The sequence below is a fragment of the Monodelphis domestica genome, chromosome 4 (assembly GCF_027887165.1).
Source record: "Monodelphis domestica isolate mMonDom1 chromosome 4, mMonDom1.pri, whole genome shotgun sequence".
In the NCBI taxonomy this organism is placed as follows: Eukaryota; Metazoa; Chordata; class Mammalia; order Didelphimorphia; family Didelphidae; genus Monodelphis; species Monodelphis domestica.
The window spans coordinates 94,110,739-94,130,762 of NC_077230.1; the positions used below are offsets into that span (position 1 = coordinate 94,110,739).

Consider the following 20,024-nt stretch of genomic DNA (forward strand, 5'->3'; position numbering starts at 1 on the left):
AAGCAGAGAATGAAACTTTCTTGCTGTTTAGGGAGTCATTCAGTCTAACCTGAGAGGGACCATGGAGGGCTTATCTTCCTATATGCCTAAGAGGGTCCCTAACTGAAGATAGACTTCTTGTCTCCCTATTCACCTACTATGAAACTGATTACTGATTAGTGATTTATAGTTGAGTTTTGTTAATCATAGTAGTCATCACTATACCAGTTTTAAAAGTTTAGATTTGGAGCATCTCAATAAGTGAGCAAAATAAGTGTGCTAGTTGAGGGAGATAAGATAGATGGATGATTTAATTTGATTACAAGATGTTTTCCTTTGAGCTCCATTGGTACTGGGCGTAATAGAGAAGGAATCTTCTAGAGAATGTTACAGAGAGATGACTAATTCTGTGCTCTCTCCAGAACACCTTGTACTCTGGAAGACACCTATAGTCCAGGAGGGTAATGTGGAGTTAGCTGTCATAAGACTTTCCAAGCCACTGAAGGTGCTTCCCAGGAGTGCTGACGTGGGATTTATTACCTCTTGGTCTATTACTGATGGCATTATTTCCCAATGGCTTAGTTCTGGTTGGAGTGTGACCTGAGCTTTGGGATCTGGTACACCCACAGACTGTTTTTCATGGTTGAGTGGAGTCGTGGCTGTGTGGTCAGCATCAGGTGAAGTTCTATCTTGGTGTTTTATATCCCATGGGGATATTGCCTAGGAAACTTGGTCTGTTAAGAGTTGTGCCCCGCTTGTCTACTTCTGTTGGCCAAAATGTTTCCCATTCATCTATTTCTTCTTGGAGTGTTACTGGAACACTAAAGTTTGATACCTTTAAAGCCTGGTCATCATGGCTGGGTGGAGGTGTGATCTCATGGTGAAGATTAGGTGAAGTTCTGCTCTGGTGTTTTAGATCCAATATGGATGTTTCCCAGTAAACCTCATCCATTAGAGTTGTGTCCTGCTTGTCTACTTCTATTGGCCAAAATGTTTCCCAATCATCTATTTCTTCTTTGAGTGTTACTGGAACACTGAGGTCTGATACCTCTGAAGCCTTGTCACCATGGCTGGATATAAATGTGGCCTCATGATTAGAGTCATTGTATTTCATGTCCCATGAGGTTGACCAGCAAAACTGTTCTTGTGGAGTTGTGACTTGCTTGTCAAATTTTGTTAGCCAAAATGTTTCTCTTTTACCTTGTTCTTGTTGGAATTTGGTGTGGACACTGAGGTCTGATATATTTGAAGCAAGGTCACCATGGCTTGATGGAGGTATGGCCTCATGGTGAAGGTCAGGTGAAATTCTGTTGTGATGTTTTAGATCCAATGGGGATGTTGCCCAGTAATCCTCATCCATTAGAGTTGTAGCTGCCTTGTCTACCTCTATTGGCCAAAATGTTTCCCATTCATCTATTTCTTCTTGGAATGTGACTGATATATCAGAAGCCTGGTAACCATAGCTGGGTGGAGATGTGGCCTCATGATGACAGTCAGGTGAAGTTCTGCATTGGTGTTTTAGATTCAATGTGGGTATTGTCCAGTAATCCTCATCCATTAGAGTTGTGTCCTGTTTGTCTACTTCAGTGAGCCAAAATGTTTCCCTTTTACCTAATCCTTTTTGGAGTACGGCCTGGGCAATGAGGTCTGATACATCTGAAGTCTGGTCACCGTAGCTTGGTGAAGATGCAGCCTCACGGTGAAGGTCAGGTGAAGTTCTATATTGGTGTTTTAGATATGAGGGTGTTGCCCAGTAAACCTCATCCATTAGAGTTGTGTCCTGTTTGTCTACTTTGGTTGACCAAAATGTTTCCTTTTTACCTAGCTCTTGTTGGAGTATGGCCTGGGCACTGAGGTCTGATACATCTGAAGCTTGGTCATCATAGTTTGGTGAAGATGCGGCCTCACGGTGAAGGTCAGGTGAAGTTCTATCTGGGTGTTTTAGATTGAATGTGGGTGTTGCCCAGTAAACTTCATCCATTAGAGTTGTGTCCTCATCTATTAGAGTTGTGTCCTCATCCATTAGAGTTGTGTCCTCATCCATTAGAGTTGTGTCCTCATCCATTAGAGTTGTGTCCTCATCCATTAGAGTTGTGTCCTCATCCATTAGAGTTGTGTCCTGTTTGTCTACTTTGGTTGGCCAAAATGTTTCCCTTTCACCTATTTCTTGTTGGAGTATGGTCTGGGCACTGAGGTCTGATACATCTGAAGCCTGGTCACCATAACTCGGTGAAGATGCGGCCTCACGGTGAAGGTCAGGTGAAGTTCTGTCTTGGTGTTTTAATGTGGGTGTTGCCCAGTAAACCTCATCCATTAGAGTTGTGTCCTGTTTGTCTACTTCGGTTGGCCAAAATATTTCCCTTTTACCTATTTCTTGTTCAAATGTGGCCTGGGCATTGAGGTCTGATATAACTAAAGCTTGGTCACTATGGCTGGATGAAGGTATGCTCTCACTCTGAGGGTCAAGTGAAGATTTTTCTTGGTGTTTTATGTCCCATGGGGATGTTATCCAGTAAACATGTTCTGTTACAGTTGTGGCCAGTTTATCAAATTTTATTGGCCAAAATGTTTCCCTTTTACCTTGTTCTTGCTGGAATGTGGCCTGGGCACTGAGGTCTGATATATCTGAAGCCTCGTCTTCATGGCTGGGTGGAGGAGGTGTGACCTCATGGTGAGGGTCAGGTGGAGTTCTATCTTGGTGTTTTAATGTGGGTATTGCCCAGTAAACCTCATCCAAGAGAGCCGTTGTGTCCTGTTTGTTGTCTACTTCAGTCGGCCAAAATATTTCCCTTTTACCTTGTTCTTGTTGGAATGTGGCCTGGGCATTGAGGTCCGATTTAGCTGAAGCTTGGTCACCATGGCTAGGTGAAGGTATGTGCTCACATTGAGAATCAAGTGAAGTTTTGTCTTGGTGTTTTATGACCCCTGGGGATGTTGTCCAGTAAACATGTCCTGTTGCAATTGTGGCTGCTTTATCAAGGTTTATTGGCCAAAATGTTTCCCTTTTACCTTGTTCTTGTTGGAATGTGGCCTGGGTATTAAGATTTGATACATCTGAAGCCTGGTCACCATGACTGGGTAGAGGTGTGGCCTCATGGTGAGGGCCAGGTGGAGTTCTAGCTTGGTGTTTTAATGTGGATATTGCCCAGTAAACCTCATCCATGAGAGCCATTGTGTCCTGTTTGTTATCTACTTTGGTTGGCCAAAATATTTCCCTTTTACCTTCTTCTTGTTGGAATATGGCCTGGGCATTGAGGTCTGATATAGCTGAAGCCTCGCCTTCATGGCTGGATGAAGGTATGTGCTCATATTGAGGGTCAAATAAAGTTTTATCTTGGTGTTTTATGACCCCTGGGGATGTTGTCCAGTAAACATGTCCTGTTGCAATTGTGGCTGCTTTATCAAGGTTTATTGGCCAAAATGTTTCCCTTTTACCTTGTTCTTGTTGGAATGTGGCCTGGGTATTAAGGTTTGATACATCTGAAGCCTGGTCACCATGACTGGGTAGAGGTGTGGCCTCATGGTGAGGGCCAGGTGGAGTTCTAGCTTGGTGTTTTAATGTGGATATTGCCCAGTAAACCTCATCCATGAGAGCCATTGTGTCCTGTTTGTTATCTACTTTGGTTGGCCAAAATATTTCCCTTTTACCTTCTTCTTGTTGGAATGTGGCCTGGGCATTGAGGTCTGATATAGCTGAAGCCTCGTCTTCATGGCTGGATGAAGGTATGTGCTCATATTGAGGGTCAAATGAAGTTTTATCTTGGTGTTTTATGTCCCCTGGGGATGTTGTCCAGTAAATATGTTCTGTTACAGTTGTGGCTGCTTTATCAAGGTTTATTGGCCAAAATGTTTCCCTTTTACCTTGTTCTTGTTGGAATGTGGCCTGGGTATTAAGGTTTGATACATCTGAAGCCTGGTCACCAGGGCTGGGTAGAGGTGTGGCCTCATGGTGAGGGCCAGGTGGAGTTCTAGCTTGGTGTTTTAATGTGGATATTGCCCAGTAAACCTCATCCATGAGAGCCATTGTGTCCTGTTTGTTATCTACTTTGGTTGGCCAAAATATTTCCCTTTTACCTTCTTCTTGTTGGAATGTGGCCTGGGCATTGAGGTCTGATATAGCTGAAGCCTCGTCTTCATGGCTGGATGAAGGTATGTGCTCATATTGAGGGTCAAATGAAGTTTTATCTTGGTGTTTTATGTCCCCTGGGGATGTTGTCCAGTAAATATGTTCTGTTACAGTTGTGGCTGGCTTATCAAATTTTATTGGCCAAAATGTTTCCCTTTTACCTTGTTCTTGTTGGAATGTGGCCTGGGTATTAAGGTTTGATACATCTGAAGCCTGGTCACCATGACTGGGTAGAGGTGTGGCCTCATGGTGAGGGTTAGTTGAAGTTCTGCCTTGGTGTTTTATGTCACATGGGGATGTTGCCAAGTAAACCTTTATTTTTGGAGTTGTGGCCTGTTTGACAAATTCTGTAGCCCCAAAGGCTTCCCATTCGTCTATTTCTTGATCTAGTGTAGCCTGGTCATTGAAGTCTGATACATCTGAAACCTGGTCTTCATGGCTGGGTAGAGGTGTGGTCTCATGGTGAGGGCTAGTTGAAGTTCTGCCTTGGTGTTTTATGTCACATGGGGATGTTGCCAAGTAAACCTTTATTTTTGGAGTTGTGGCCTGTTTGACAAGTTCTGTAGCCCCAAAGGCTTCCCATTCGTCTATTTCTTGATCTAGTGTAGCCTGGTCATTGAAGTCTGATACATCTGAAGCCTGGTCTTCATGGCTGGGTAGAGGTGTGGCCTCATGGTAAGGGTCAGGTAAAGTTCTATCTTGGTGTTTTAATGTGGGTATTTCCCAGTAAACCTCATCCATTAGAGCCACTGTGTCCTGTTTGTCTACTTTGGTTGGCCAAAATATTTCCCTTTTACCTATTTCTTGCTGGAATGTGGCCTGGGCATTGAGGTCTGATATAGCTGAAGCTTGGTCACCATAGCTGGATGAAGGTATGTGCTCACATTGAGGGTCAAATGAAGTTTTGTCTTGGTGTTTTATGTCCCCTGGGGATGTTGTCCAGTAAATATGTTCTGTTACAGTTGTGGCTGGCTTATCAAATTTTATTGGCCAAAATGTTTCCTTTTTACCTTGTTCTTGTTGGAATGTGGCCTGGGTATTAAGGTTTGATACATCTGAAGCCTGGTCACCAGGGCTGGGTAGAGGTGTGGCCTCATGGTGAGGGCTAGTTGAAGTTCCGCCTTGGTGTTTTATGTCACATGGGGATGTTGCCAAGTAAACCTTTATTTTTGGAGTTGTGGCCTGTTTGACAAGTCCTGTTGCCTCAAATGCTTCCCATTTATCTATTTCTTGATCTAGTGTAGCCTGGTCATTGAAATCTGATACATCTGAAGCCTGGTCTTCATGGCTGGGTAGAGGTGTGGTCTCATGGTAAGGGTCAGGTGAAGTTCTGCACTGATGTTTTAGATTCAATGTGGGTGTTGCCCAGTAAACCTCATCCATTAGAGTCACCGTGTCCTGTTTGTCTACTTTGGTTGGCCAAAATGTTTCCCTTTTACTTGTTTCTTTTTGAAGTGTGTCCTGGGCATTGAGGTCTGATGTTACCAAAGCCTGATCACCATGGTTGTGTATAGGTGTGGCCCCATGATGAGGATCAGGTAAAGTTTTATATTGGCATTTTATGTCCCATGAGCATGTTGTCCAGTAAATATGTTCTGTTAGAGTTGAGGTCTGCTTGTCAAATTTTAATGGACCAAATGTTTCCTTTTCACGTATTTCTTGTTGGAGTGTAGCCTGGGCATTGAGGTCTGATACATCTGAAGCCTGGTCACGATGACTGGGTGAAGGTATGTGCTCATATTGAGGATCAAGTGAAATTGTGTTTTGGTATTTTATGGCCCTTGGGGATGTTGCCCAGTAAACCTCATCCATTAGATTTGTGTCTTGCTTGTCTACTACTGTTGGCCAAAATGTTTCTCTTTCATCTAATTCTTGTTGGAGTGTGGTGTGGACCTTGAGGCCTGATACATCTGAAGCCTGGTCATCATGACTTGATGGAGTTGTGGCCTCATAAGTTTTAGGTGAGGTTCTATTGTGGTTTAGTTTTAATGTGGGTATTACTGAGTCAACCTGATCTGTTAGAATTGTGCTTTGCTTATCTATTTCTGTTGGTCCAAATTCATCTTTTTGTTGTTGAAGTGAGGCCTCTGAATTAGAGTCTGGTATTTCCTGGATCTCTTTTTCATTGCCAGGTGAAGGTGTAGTTTGGTGATCTAGCTCTGTTGTATAAAATATGCTCTGGTCATCTGGTTCTTGTTCAAATGTAATGTGTACGCTAGAGTCTTCTGGGACATGCTGGGCTTGGTGGTCATTATTTGGTGGAGGTATTGACTGATGGTTTAGTCCTTGTGTCCCAAATGTTTCTTGCCTATCTATTTTTAGATTGAATATGACCTGGGCACTCTGCTTTGCTGGTATATCCTGGGTTTGGTGGTCATTATTTGGTGGAGGTGTTAACTGATTGTTTAGTCCTTGTGTCCAAAATGATTCTTGCTTATCTACTTTTTGGTTGAATATGACCTGGGCACTGTGGTTTGCTGGTATATCCTGGGCTTGATGGTCATTTCCAGGTAGATATGTAGTTTGGTAGTCTAGTCCTGCTGTCCAAAATGGGTCCCAACTATATAGTTCTTTGAGTGTGATGTGGGCACTTGGATTTTCTGGGGTACCCTGAGCTTGGTGGTCATTGTTGGCTGGGGGTGAAGACAAGTGGTTAAGTCCTCTTTGTAAAAGTGGTTCCCACTCATCTAGTTCTTGATGGAATTTGAACTGACCACTGGATTCTACTGCTATATCTTCAGCATGGTGATCATCGCTGGGTAGTGGTGTGACCTGGTGTTCAGGACTAGATAAAATTATATTCTGAGGGTCTATTATACCCTGTGAAGGTGTTGCCTGTTGATTTTGACCTATGGAATGTGGAATCTTGTCCTTGTGATCTGGTCCTAGTGATACCGTTTCCAAGTCATCTAGTTCTGGTTGGAGTATGACCTGGATTTTGGGGTCAGGTTCCTTTTCCATCTGGTGCCTAGGACTGAGTGGAGTTGTTCTCTGTTCATAGTTGGGTAGAGCAGTATGATTGTGTTTTATGTCCAGTGGGGGTGTTGTCCAATAAGCCTGTATTTTTAGCATTGTTTCTTGATAGTCTAGATCTTGTGGCATCACTTCACAGTCGTCTTGTTTTTGCTGGATCAAGACCTGGGTATAGGTGACTGTCATATGCTTGGCCTGATGTTCAGACCTCAGTGGACATATGACCTGATGATTAGGGGTGGGTTGGACTAAGACCTGTTTGGCTGGAATATCAGCCATTTGGTGATATAATGGTAAGGGCACAAAGGTAGTTGTGGCCCAGTGACTAACTGATCTCTGGACCCATGATTTAAAGCTTTGTGATGGACCAAATCTTGTTCTGGACTGAAGGTTTGAATCTGGTGATGCCACATTTGTACCTTTAATCCAATGTTTGGGGCCCGGTGGATATGGAGAAAGTGTTCTTGTTCTCTGATTCAGGTGTAATGAATATGCAGCCAAGAACCTGGAATGGTGGTCAAGGCATCTTAATAGGGATGCTGTTTCCCTGAGGTGGAGGTCAGGATATGACATCTTGGGAGACTTTGCTTGGACCCAGTGGTCCAGGTCTAGTGTTTTCGATGCTGTGGTCCTGGACCAGTGGCTAAGACAAAGTGATGGTGTAATGGTGCCTGTATGTCTCAGGTCAAAACATTCTGATACAGAAATGGTTGCAACCTTGACCTTGGACCTCCTTGTAACTTTAACCTGGCTCACTGAGATAACAGATGGCATGTCCTTGCCCTGGGAGCCAGGATATGTCCTTTCTTCAGTCAGGGGCCCATAGCCCAGCAATGGGGAGTGCTTAGCCTTATTGTCAGAAAATACTGGAGATGGGAGTTGTTGGTTGCGGGGTTGTAGATTCACAATCAAATGGAAAGTCTTGGTAAGGTGGTCCTGGGCCAATGGAAATTCAGGTTGGTGTTTGGAGGCAAGAGGAGGTATGAGATATTGGTTGAAGGATTTCAAGGCTACTTTAGCCTTGATGTCATGCCTATTATGCAAGAACAAGACTGAGGTGACTTTCTGGAATTTGCAACTTGAGGAGACTTTAGCCATATTCTGGTGATGAAGGTGAGGTAAAGGTATAGCCTTTGTCCTGGGAAAAATCTGAGACAGTTGTCTAGCTGTGGCCAGATGTTTGAGCCATGAGGAGGACACAAGTTCATTCTGATAGTAGTAAGGATGTAGTGGGGATTTTGGAGTGATTCTGGCCTGGTGATGCAGGTGGGACATTTGCTCACTCATGAACAGGTTGTTTTTTTCTCAAAATGGTGAAATCCAGTGAGGGGGACAGGGAAACACTACTGACTTGGCCTGGTGACAAGGCTTTTCTGAGGGAACTGGATCAAGTCTGTGGATAAAAGGAATGTATTAGTAATGATACAGAAATAGTAAATGTACAAGGTGTGTGGGAAAGGGAGCAATGGTTAATTGAATAGACAAGATATTATCTTAGTAGTATCTCACATTTGCATACATATTGTATGAAAGCTAGGTGGCTCAGTCTAGGACCTTGAGAGCCCCAGGATGGAGAGTCAGAAATACCTGCATTCAAATCTGGCCTCAGACACTTACTAGCTGGGTAACCTGCATTGCCTCTGTTTGCTTTAATATACTAGAGAAGGAAATGACAGACCCCTCCAATATCTTAGTCAAGAAAACCCCATATGAGGGTCACAAAGAGTCAGACACGATTGAATGAAATTGAATGAAAACAACAAACTTTGAACAAACGACTTACCTCTGTTTGCCTCAGTTTTCTCAACTATGAAATGGGGATAATAATAGCACCTACTTCATTCACAGTGTCATTGAGAAGAGCAAATAAGATGCTTATAGTTATTGTTGAGCCATTTCAATTGTGTCTTACTCCTTGTGACCCCATTGGAGGTTTTCTTGGCAAATTTACTGGAGTAGTTTGACATTTCCTTCTTTAGCCCATTTTTCAGATGAGGAAATTGAGGCAAACAGTTAAATGACGTTTTCAGTATAATATAATGAGTGCTTGAGGCCAGATTTGAACTCAGGAAGATGAACCTTCCTGACTAGGCCTGGCACTCTATCCATTATGCCACCTACCTGCCCAATGTTTATGGTAGGTACTATATAAATGTTAGCTAGTATTAACTATTAATAGTTTTTCATTTGATACTCACAGGAAACCAACAGCGGTCTCTTTTCCTAACAATTGTAATTCAGAGGGCATAGATATGGTCATTTTATGGTCAGAATAAGACAGATGGGGTTAAGTGATTTGCCCAAAGGTATAGGGCTAGGACTGTATCCTAGGACACTGGGGTTCAGAGCACTTGAGTGCCTCCCAAGGGCACATGAACAGGAACTCAGGTTCTATTTTTAGACCAGTGTTTTCATCATTATGCATGATGATAAAAAGGAACTGAGAAATTCATTTATTTAAGGATTTAAAGGACTAAGAAAAGAACAGAATTACTATATTTCTATGGGGGCAATTCCATGGAGAATTGAAGTCATAAGCAAAAAGAATGAAACTCCAAGGGTTGATCAGCCAATAAACATTTATTAATTAACTACGTGTGCCAGGGCACTGTGCTAAAGGCCTGATGTTTCAAAGAAAGGTAAAAGATGGTCCTCAGGAAGCTCAGAATCTAATGAGGGAGACAAACAGTTACAACTATGTGCAAACAAGATACAGACAGGATAAATTGAAGATAATGAGCAGAAGGAAGGTGCTAGATCAGTTTTCCTAGAGAAAGTAGGATTTTAGCTGAGATTTGAAGGAAGCCAGAAAGAAGAGTTGAGGAAAGAGAATTCCTGGCATAGAGGGCAATCAGAGAAAATGCCCAGAGAGTGGAGATGGAATGTCTTGTATGAGGTACATGGAATGGAGGCCAGTGACACTGGATGACCGAGTACATAGTGGGAGGATGGGATATAAGGAATAAGAAAACTGGAAAAATAGGGAACGTGTTTTATTTTTTTCAGTTAATATTTAATTTTAATAATATTCATGTTTAAATTGTCAGCAATGCATGAAGAGAAAAACCTTCAGATTTTATAAAGTATGAATACATGCTTTGATTATGCAGCTGGGGAGATTTAGAGTTAAAGCTAAAAAAATCCTTGTTATAAATTACACAAAGCATATAAAAATATTGCTCTGAATGCATGGATTAAGATATTAAGCTCATCTACCAACAACTGTGCATTATACTTATGAGTTTTAACCAACTCACCACATATATGTTTTCAGAAGATCAATTTAGGACAAGTCTATATATATACCAGGTCAATAATTAATCTTTGGGTCCCAAAGACCCTTTGTTTTGACTTTATTTTTGGAGCTAACTGAAGGCAAGAATAAGCCTGAGTATATACCCCTGGTTATGTCTACTCACTGCTACATTGGAAAGACATATCTAGCCACCAACTCCTACCACAAAATGGCTGGAAGACTTTATTCCAAGCAGGTTTGAGGTGAGGCAATACTTATTTCCTTTAAAGAGTCTGGCCTTAATCATATCAATACTATGCTAAATTTTTTTCCAAAGCAAAAAAAGAATGGTTAATATTTTTAGATAAATTCACTTTCTAGTAGGCTGAAGAGAGGAGAAAGTAGGTAACAAATAACCTTCATTCTACTATACAAACAAACAACTAGTACAAGGATAAGTCATAATTAATAATTTGGTAGGACAAGAATTTAGTTGTGCAATAGATTGACAACAGATTAAGCTGGCTTTGAAAAACACCTCAACCCAGCTTCAGCATTAAGGTAGTAGCAGGAGGCCACTACCTCAGGACAACATTCGATTTCACTGACACTATCTTTTGTACAGTAAAATGTGTTTTAAACCAAAATAGAATTTTCAAGATCACCTTGTCTGACCCTCATTTTATAGTTGAGGGAGCTGAGGGCTAGAGATGTTTAAGGGATTCATTCAGAGTATGAGCCAGGATAAGAACCCCAGGTCTTCTACACATTGTACCAACATTACACAGCTCACTTGTTTTCACTCTGATTTCATGGAACATATTCTTAGTTGAAGGTTTCTTTCCCCAGCTTCCTTGAATCACAAGTTGCTTAATACCAACTCATATTTTTTTATTTTGCAAAATGATTCTATTAGTCTTAAAGTCCAAGTCTGGTCTCCCTCTTCACCTTCCCAAAAGATTTTTCTTATATTCTTCCTTCCATGATGATGAAATGCATTTTATTTTGAGATTATGGAAAATGTTCAATTAGAAATGAACTGTATATATCATAAAATTATTGTTGAGATATATTCGGCAGAATGATTTAGTCTTCCAAAATCTCCATTTTCTTTTTCTATCTTATAGACTTTTGTACTATTGATCCACCCTGTTTTGCCCTTTGCACAAAGGGAGTTCCATCCCAAAGTAGGAATTTTAAGAAGAGCAAGAGGAAGGGTATATCAAATGTCCCAAGATCAAGACAATGGGATAGTCTGATTTAAAGGCTTTCAGTCTTCCTAATTTATGGAGGTTAAAAGAATGTATTAGTAATGTTAAGGAAATAACTTAGAAAAAAATTAGATTCTTCTAAAAAATAATTCCTCTTGACAATGGTGTCCTGAAAAACAAGAGGAAATTAGATGGGTTCTTTCAGAGATATAGCAGGAATACCATGGTCTTGACCAGTTGGGTCTCTGAGATTTCCCTGACATCACAGTATAGCCCCAATGCTCATTGTTAACCTGGTGACCATTTATGTAAAAGGTAATCTTAAGACTCTTTTCCTATAGGTTCTTCCTGAGAATATGAAAATAGATTCCTCTTATAACTTAATTAAAAATGGAATTTCTAGGGGGCAGCTGGGTGGCTCAGTGGATTGAGAGTCAGGCTTAGAGATGGGATGTCCTAGGTTCAAATCTGGCCTCAGACACTTCCCAGCTGTGTGACCCTGGGCAAGTCACTTGACCCCCATTGCCTAGCCCTTACCTCTCTTCTGCCTTGGAGTCAAGACTCCAAGATGGAAGGTAGGGGTTTAAAAAAAAAATGGAATTTCTTGTTCATCCCTTCCAGTGAATTTCCCTTTAATGTTCTTGGAACAGAAACCTTGTTATTTTTCTGTTATATAATATATATCCAGAATAGTCTATCATAAAAATAATCATCAGTCACTGTTTCTATATAAATGAATTTAGAGCCAGCATCATCATTCCTTGACTACAAATAGTCTTCCACATGCATTCAAGCTAATCATAAACATGCAAGTGGAGAATATTAGGAAGGCAGCATTCTACTAAGGCAATGTCTATAACTATCTACCCTTTGGGCATAAAACAGGAGTGATAAATAGAATAATTCTCTAAGGTTGGTGGAGGTACCCCACCTACCATCCATAGCCTTAATTGTTCCAACATAAAGTTGCCAAGGAAAAGAACCTACATTTTCCAAAATATGTATAGCAGCTTTCTTTGTGGTGGCAAAGAACCAGAAATTGATGGTATGCTCATATGGGGAATGGCTAAACAAATTGTGGTATATGACTATTATGGAATACTATTATGCCATAAGAAACAACGAGCAGGCTAATTAAAAAAAGACTTGGAAAGAACTACACATGAATTAATGAATGGTAAAATGAGTAGAACCAAGAGAACATCATACACAGTTCTAGATTTAATTCTTGAACAATAAATTGGAATGTGACCTCTAGAGAATGAATTGAAAGGTGGAAACATGAAAGATAATTTGTATAAACATACCTGTCTCCCTGATGATGCCTTCTGTGATGTGGGGAAGGGTTGGAGCACTTATGAATAAATTTTATTATTTAAAAAAAAGATGAAATACCAAATTAAAAAAGGCTGTCTTACATTATTACCTAAGGTTTTATACTCAATCAAGAGAAAGAAGGAAAGATAATATTGCCCACTTCTGAAAATCTTAAGCCCCCCAGGAATCATATTATTTTTGCTTTGTAGTCTCTTAATAAACAAGTCATACTATAAATGGAGATATAGAACACAATCTTTTCCACTTCAGTTGCTGCACATTTTTCTCATTTAGTGAAATGACCTGTGCTAACCTCCTCCTCTTTCCCCTCCCACCAATACTCATAGTTTTAGGTTGTTTCCACTGAAAACAATACAATGTTAAGAGTACTAATGCTGGAGTTGGAGGACTTGGAGTTCAAATCCTGCTTCTACTTCAAGCTATGTGACTAAGAAAAGTCACTTAACCCTCTCTGAACCTCGGTTTTCCTAATCTGTAAGATGAAGATCCAAGTAGAGGTTGAAGACTATGTTGGATATGTTACCATAAGAGTTCCTTCAATGTGTGAGTTGGAAGTAGATAGCCACCAAAGTACAACCCAACTCTCAAACTCGGTGATTTTGTATTTCAATATACTTGATTTCCTTTGTAATTCTATGTACTTTGTTTAATGCATGAACTTTTTTCCTCCAAGGAGATCTTTTTTTTGAGGTCTTAAAATTTTTTTTAGGTCCAAATTCTTTTTCTCCATCCCTCTCCTATTCATTGAAAAGGCAAGAAATATTAGAACTATTTTATACATTTAAAAACATGATTCTGAGAAGGGGTCTACATACTACCAAAGTTTGGCTTCACCAGACTTCCAAAGAGGTACAGGACACAAAAAAGATTAAAAACCTAAATTACAATTTGACCCTTTAAGCAATCTTTCCCTCCCTCCTTCTGACAATAACTCAGGCATCTCCAAACATGCAGGAAAAACAAAACAAAACAAAACAAAAAACAAAACCTCTTACCAGGAAGAACTACTAGAAGAGCAGAAAACCTCAGGGTATTTCCAATGCTCCAAAAATCAGGAATCTCACAGTACAATTCTAACTTGTGTTTCTAGATGGTAGCTTTATGCTTCTTTAACCAAAGGAGGCTCAAAGACTGAATGAGTCCCCAGCAAGATTAACAAAAAGCAGAATCCAGACTATTCAGAAAAATAGCATCCACTCCTGAGAGGACTGTGTCCTGGGATGCAGAGAAAACTAGATGTGTATTATTTGACACCTGGAGGATGAGCCTCTGGTCCTTTAGCACAAATAGGAGGAGGTCAAAGAGGCCCTGACATCATAAAGCACTAGCTGTCTTTTATTTGCCAGAGTTGCTTCACCCATCTCTAGGAAACCAGTGGCAGGACAGCTGGGAAGAGTCAGTGAAATTTGGATGGTGGTATTGCCTATGTTTGTACATAGTTTATGGAATTCAAGTTAACCTATCTTGAAACTACATAAAATTTTTTTTAAACTTAAATATCAAAAAAGAACACTTTTGGGCATGTAGCAGAACACACACAAAAGATTCTATATGAAACCAGTAGCCTCCTTTTTGTACTGCCATACACACTTGCTTTGGGGGATGGGTGGGAAGCATTTAGTAAACTATTTTAATTTATTAATTTCAATTTAGAAAATACATATTATTTTCAAAGCTTTTCTGCTTGCCTTTGCTACCTTCTAAATTTCCTTTTGTTCTCTTCTGTTCATTTGAAAAATGTTTCAGGGATACTTTTGGAGGGGCATTACTATTGCTCTCCTCTTTCCTTCTCTGTTAAAAACCAAGAAAAAGAAATAAACCTTGTTAACAAGTAAGAATGATCAATGCCATTTTCTTCTCTAACTCATTTTATAGAGGAGAAAACTGAGGCCAACAGGGTTTAGTGATTTTCCCAGGGTCACACAGCTAGTAAATGCCTGAGGTCAGTTTTGAACTCATGAAGAGTCTTCCTGATTCAAAGCCTATTGCACCACCAAAAAGTCTTAGTGCAACTCTAAACTTTACACAAAGAGTTTTGCCAATCTTAAAGCACTCTATGTTTAGTTATTTTCAGCAGTATCTGACTTTTCATGACCCCATTTGGAGTTTTCTTGACAAAAATACTGAAGTGGTCTGCCATTTCCTTCTCCAGTTCCTTTGATAGATGAGGAACTGAGGTGATCAGGGCTGCTTCCCCAGGAAATTAGCAGGGAGGTGACATGTTTCTTGAGAGTCAAAACCTTATGCAGTATATACAATGATGTCTATTTTATATTTTTTAATATCTAAAGTACACAGTTATGTTTTTCGATAGCTTGTGCCTTGGCTACACATACAAGTTAGGCTCCCTACCTGTGAGCCAAAGGCTATGCCATGGCTATTGGGGTGGTGGGAATGAGGATGGTGCAGACTAGCTCTTCTTCCCTCATGGCTTTTTCCATATCAGGAGAAATACAATAAAGACATTACTCTATCATGACATAGACCTGAAGTCTGCTGCTTGTAAATTATTGTCAAGTGGTATAGTTTTCTGTATTCTTATTGTTTCAAAAGAATTGTACATAAACAAACTAAAAATTCTCATGATGCTCTCCTGATATATCAATCACCTTTGAATAAATACCTATTTTTGAAACACATATTAAAGCAGAACTAACTGTATATGCACTGAAGTGCTGAGTAATCAGGGAATGACACTACATGAGACAGAACAGAAAGACCAAGGGGAATGATCTTGTAGGAGGTTGATGGAATTTGGTGATCAAATTGATAAATTAACTTGATGATGAATCATTAGTCTTTAAGAGTCAAGGAATATTTATTAAATACCTGCTATGTGCCAGTTACTATGCTAAACACTGGAGATACAAAAACAAAAAAGACAGTCCCTCGAGGGGTTTACAATCTAATAAAGGAAGACAGCATACAAAGGGAAGCTGAAAAGGAGGTGGAGAGGATTCACTTGACTAGGGAAATATGGTGGAGAAGTAAATCAAGAAATTCCCAAGTTGAGTTGTGTAGTCAGATGAGAAATATGGAGACATCTGAGCTGTGGTTTTTCCTTAAATGGTGGTTCAGATTTCATGACTTCACTTTCTTATCAAAAAGGAAGAAAGTAGTAATAAGGTGGATTATGAGAGCTGATGGGATCTTACAGGTAGATAAGATTATCCCACTAAGAAGCTTCCTGGGGTATAGTGGAGAAGTCAATCAGAGAAGTCCCAGAGAAGTGCATCTGGGTGAGAAATGACTTAAACAAAAAAAAGTCTTACATTTGCAGGTAGTTATTTCTGTGGATGGTTTTCTACTAAAGGGATTACTCTAGTTTTCATTCATTCATTTTAAAAATTCATTTATCTATATCTGTGCATCTATCTATTTATCTAATACTGATATATGTATATATGTATGTACATCTCTCTCTCTCTCTCTCTCTCTCTCTCTCTCTCTCTCTCTCTCTCTCTCTCTCTCTCTCTCTCTCTCAGAAACCCTTGAAAGGGATAATTATTCTCTGGTTCCATCCTGTCAATAATTCAGATGCATTTGCTCCAATGCATTTAGACATAATAACTAAAAAATGATTCATGTATTAGCTTGGTTAATCAATCTGTTAATGAGTTTTTATTTTATTTTTTTAATTATGAATTTAATAAATACCAAGAAAGAGTATTTCTACAGGAAAGAAAGGGTATTATATGTGAAAACATAAAACTATTATGTATAGCTTACCTTCAAAACTAAGGTGTAACCTGAGGGTTAAGTTTACTTACATAAGACTCTTCATTGATGGAGAGTACTTACTTGATTCTTCATGCTTGCATTAAGGATGGAGTTGGAGAATTCTTGGAAGGGGACAGATCCTTATTCTGGAAGCTGGCTTCTAGTTTAGAGGAGATAGTTTATTCCAGATTCTCTTTAGGGAGTGGTCTCTGAAGTGAAAACAAGACTGAGAAGACTCCAACATGGAGAGGGAGCTGGCACCTATATAAATCCCTATCTCCAATTTATCATTCTAGAGACTTAGTATAATTTTCCTTTGGAAAATTCTGGAACTTTCTTATTGTTGAGCTGAGATGTTGCAATCCCAGTGGAAGAGCTCCTTTCTGTCTTCTATTGATTTGGATAAATGAATTAATTTGCTGTTCTTAAGTATGATCATCTTTGTAGGAGGGGTATCTGGTGGAAAGAGCCTTTGCATATATATATATATATATATATATATATATATATATATATATATATATCATGGAGCCCTTCTCTATTAGAAGGATAATGATCAAGAGATTGTCTTGAACCTAAAAAAATTCCTCGTCTAACAATATTTAGTAGGTTGGATACTGACTGACTCAAGGATATTAAAACACGAGCCAATCTTATTGGGAAAAAATTATCTAGTTCTTAAGTCAGATTCCAATTTGAACCTTGCAATGTTTCTGGGGGAACTGGGAAAGAGAATCATGAGGGAACAGAACATTATTGCATAGAAGTAATAGTTACCAGAGGATAATGAGGGAGGATTTGCAAGTCTCCCCTACCTGGGGAAATAAACCTATTTATAGATGGGTCCTCAAGAGTGTTTGATGGTGAAAGGAGGATATGTCCTAGTTGATGGAGACAAGGCTGCTCTAGTGGACAAAGTCTGCCTTTCAAATGCCTGATCAGCCCACACCTGTGAATTATATGACTGCAACCAGACTTTGAAGATGTTGGGAAAAAGAGGAGAAAATATATAGATTTCAAATATGCATGGGAAATAGTGCACATATTTGGAAAAATCTGGGCGAGAGGCATGATTTCTAGTAAAAGGAAAGAACTGGCTCATATTGAACTAATGAATCAAGTGCTCAAGAATTTGCAGAAGCCAGAGCAGTTAGCAATAGTCCATATAAATGGATACTAGAAGGGCAATTCTTTTGAAGCCCGTGGGAACAGATTAGCAAATGAAGAAGAGAAAAGAGCTGGGACTGAAGAGCAAATTGAAACCTGTGTGAAAGAAATCACTGGATGGATTGGGTCAAGAGGACAGAATGGCAGCTGGGAAAAGGAAGCAATAGAACTAAAAGATCATGAGACAGGGCAAAGATGTCCCCTGCACTGGCCCCCTTAATGGCCCAGGCAAAATTGAAAGCCACATTGGCTCCTGAGACATGATCTGTGAGAGTTAGTGAATAGAGAAAAAAGTTTGAGAAACTGAGGGAAGAGTGGATTTAGCTGGCTTCTCTTCCATGTTTGTTGCTGGCTGAACTTCCCTGCGACTATGGCTAGGGGGCCCTAATGTCAGCCACAGAATAGCAAGCTAAATGGAACAGGAAAGTAACCTAAGTGTGTGTGTGTGTGTGTGTGTGTGTGTGTGTGTGTGTGTGTGTGTGTGTCCAATTTTTCTATCTTTCCCCCCTACTACTTTCTTTTAAAACCCTTACCTTTCACCTTTGAATTAATACTGTGATTTGGTCCCAAGTGTATTAAAAAATATTGTTTTGCAGTCTCTGGTTCAGAGAATAGAAAATCATTGGAAGTTTGGTATTGATTTGTACTAAACCCATCCCCAGGACTGGTATCTTTGAGTGTTATAGGATTTCATGGGTAAAAGTCTTTGGTTTTTGGATTTGTTAGCTCTCCCCTCATTTTCCTTTCTTTCCCTTCTTAGATATAAAAATGTATCAGCTCCAAAGTCTCTTGTAACAACATCTGGTTTGGCTATCCTGTCAGAATGGTCTGGATACTTAAGATGCTGTTTGAAAGATTTCCTAGTCCTGTTTGATTTTCCACTGTCTAGATCCATTCTGCAAGCTAAAAAAATTTCCAAAAAGGATTTAATCTGTTCCTTGCTTTTCTCCACGCAGTTTTGTGTGCCCATGTATTGTGAACCATAAATGTCATGTTTCATGTCTGCTATTATCTGTGCAATTTTATTTTCCACCTCAATTCTAGACTTTTGCTTTGTACTTAAGTTGCTTCCCTTGGCATCTTGCCCAACTATCTGTTTCTCCACCACTAAAATTTTAAAGTTTGCTTTTTCCTTTCAACCATCTCGCTTTTTTCCCCCTTTATGCTCATGCCCTCATGTTTCCTCCCTGGGATGCCCTCCAAATCCATCTCTTTTTTACTAGATAATGCTAGAGCCTGGCATCATGTGGTATAATGATTATTTCTCACTACAACTTCTGAATAATGGGGTTTTGCTCCAGAAGCTGTTGCTGCTTCCATGGATTTCAGGTCTGGGGTCTCCTGTTCTTTAAATCTGCAGTGAGAGTAATGCTGCTTGCTATTAGAGTCTCATCTCCCATAGTTTTTGTTATTATATACTTTTCCCTGATAATATGCATTTTGACCTTTCCCATCTCTCTTATTTTGGTCCTGTTCATAGCGATGTTTCATTGGGCAGTTTCTTACTATGTGTCCTTGATGAGAACACAAAAAGCAATCCTGGTACCTCTTTGCACCCTCTGTTGACTTTGGGGTGTCTGTCTATATTGTGGGGTTTGTCTGTTAAATGTCTTAATTGTAGCCAGGTTCTTAACCTCCTCTAATTCTTTCTGCTTTAATATTTCAGAGGTCTCTTGGTGCATTTTCTTTAAATCATCTTTTTCTTGATCTACTTTGTTATCATGAAGATAGGTGTCAGTGTCTTTAAGTTTATTAAGTGAGATCGTGTCAAACTTAGGGTAATAATTCCTGAAGAAATATCTCAAGTGCTTATCACAGCCCTTGAGAAATTATCTCCTCACGTGTGCATCTGATTCTTTTGAATTAGGGTTAAAAACTAATAGTCCCTCAGTTTTTTCAATAAGGTGATTAATAAATGAGCTTGAATGTTCATTTTTTTTTCTCTTGTGATAATCTGTCAAATTTTCCCCATGCATTGGGTCTTTCTGACAATTGCTTCATTCCCTGCAATAGGTCCTCATGGCATTTTTTTAGATAAGCCATTGATCTTGGATTAGAAAAATCTAGATCCTCAAAAACTTCTGGCCAGCTTGTGAGTGAAGACTCTTTTCTAGTTTGCTCAATAAAATGTTTATGTTCCTGGGGTGTAAAAAGTTCAGGTAAAAGAATTTCTACATTCTCAAAATCTGGTTCATAGAGGTGAAATGCTCTCTTTAGTTCTTTAATTGCGAGATGAGGCTCTAATAAAATTTTAGGCATTCATTTATATAAAGAC

General features: G+C 39.7%; 1 protein-coding gene across 5 annotated transcripts in view; it reads right to left on the bottom strand.

The window, feature by feature from the left end:
- Window positions 1–272: 272 nt before the first annotated feature.
- LOC103102508 (uncharacterized) overlaps window positions 273–20,024 on the bottom strand; it is a 33,334-nt gene continuing 13,582 nt past the window's right edge. For 2 of the 5 annotated variants that reach the window (XM_007493879.3, XM_007493880.3), the window contains one exon: window positions 273–8,471. In XM_007493879.3, the coding sequence (XP_007493941.2) occupies window positions 665–8,365 (7,701 nt within the window). In that variant the 5' untranslated portion in view covers window positions 8,366–8,471 and the 3' untranslated portion in view covers window positions 273–664. Of the gene's footprint in view, window positions 8,472–13,857; window positions 14,144–20,024 lie in introns of those variants that run through there. The other 3 variants (XM_007493881.3, XM_056793618.1, XM_007493878.3) reach the window with 3 other exon arrangements.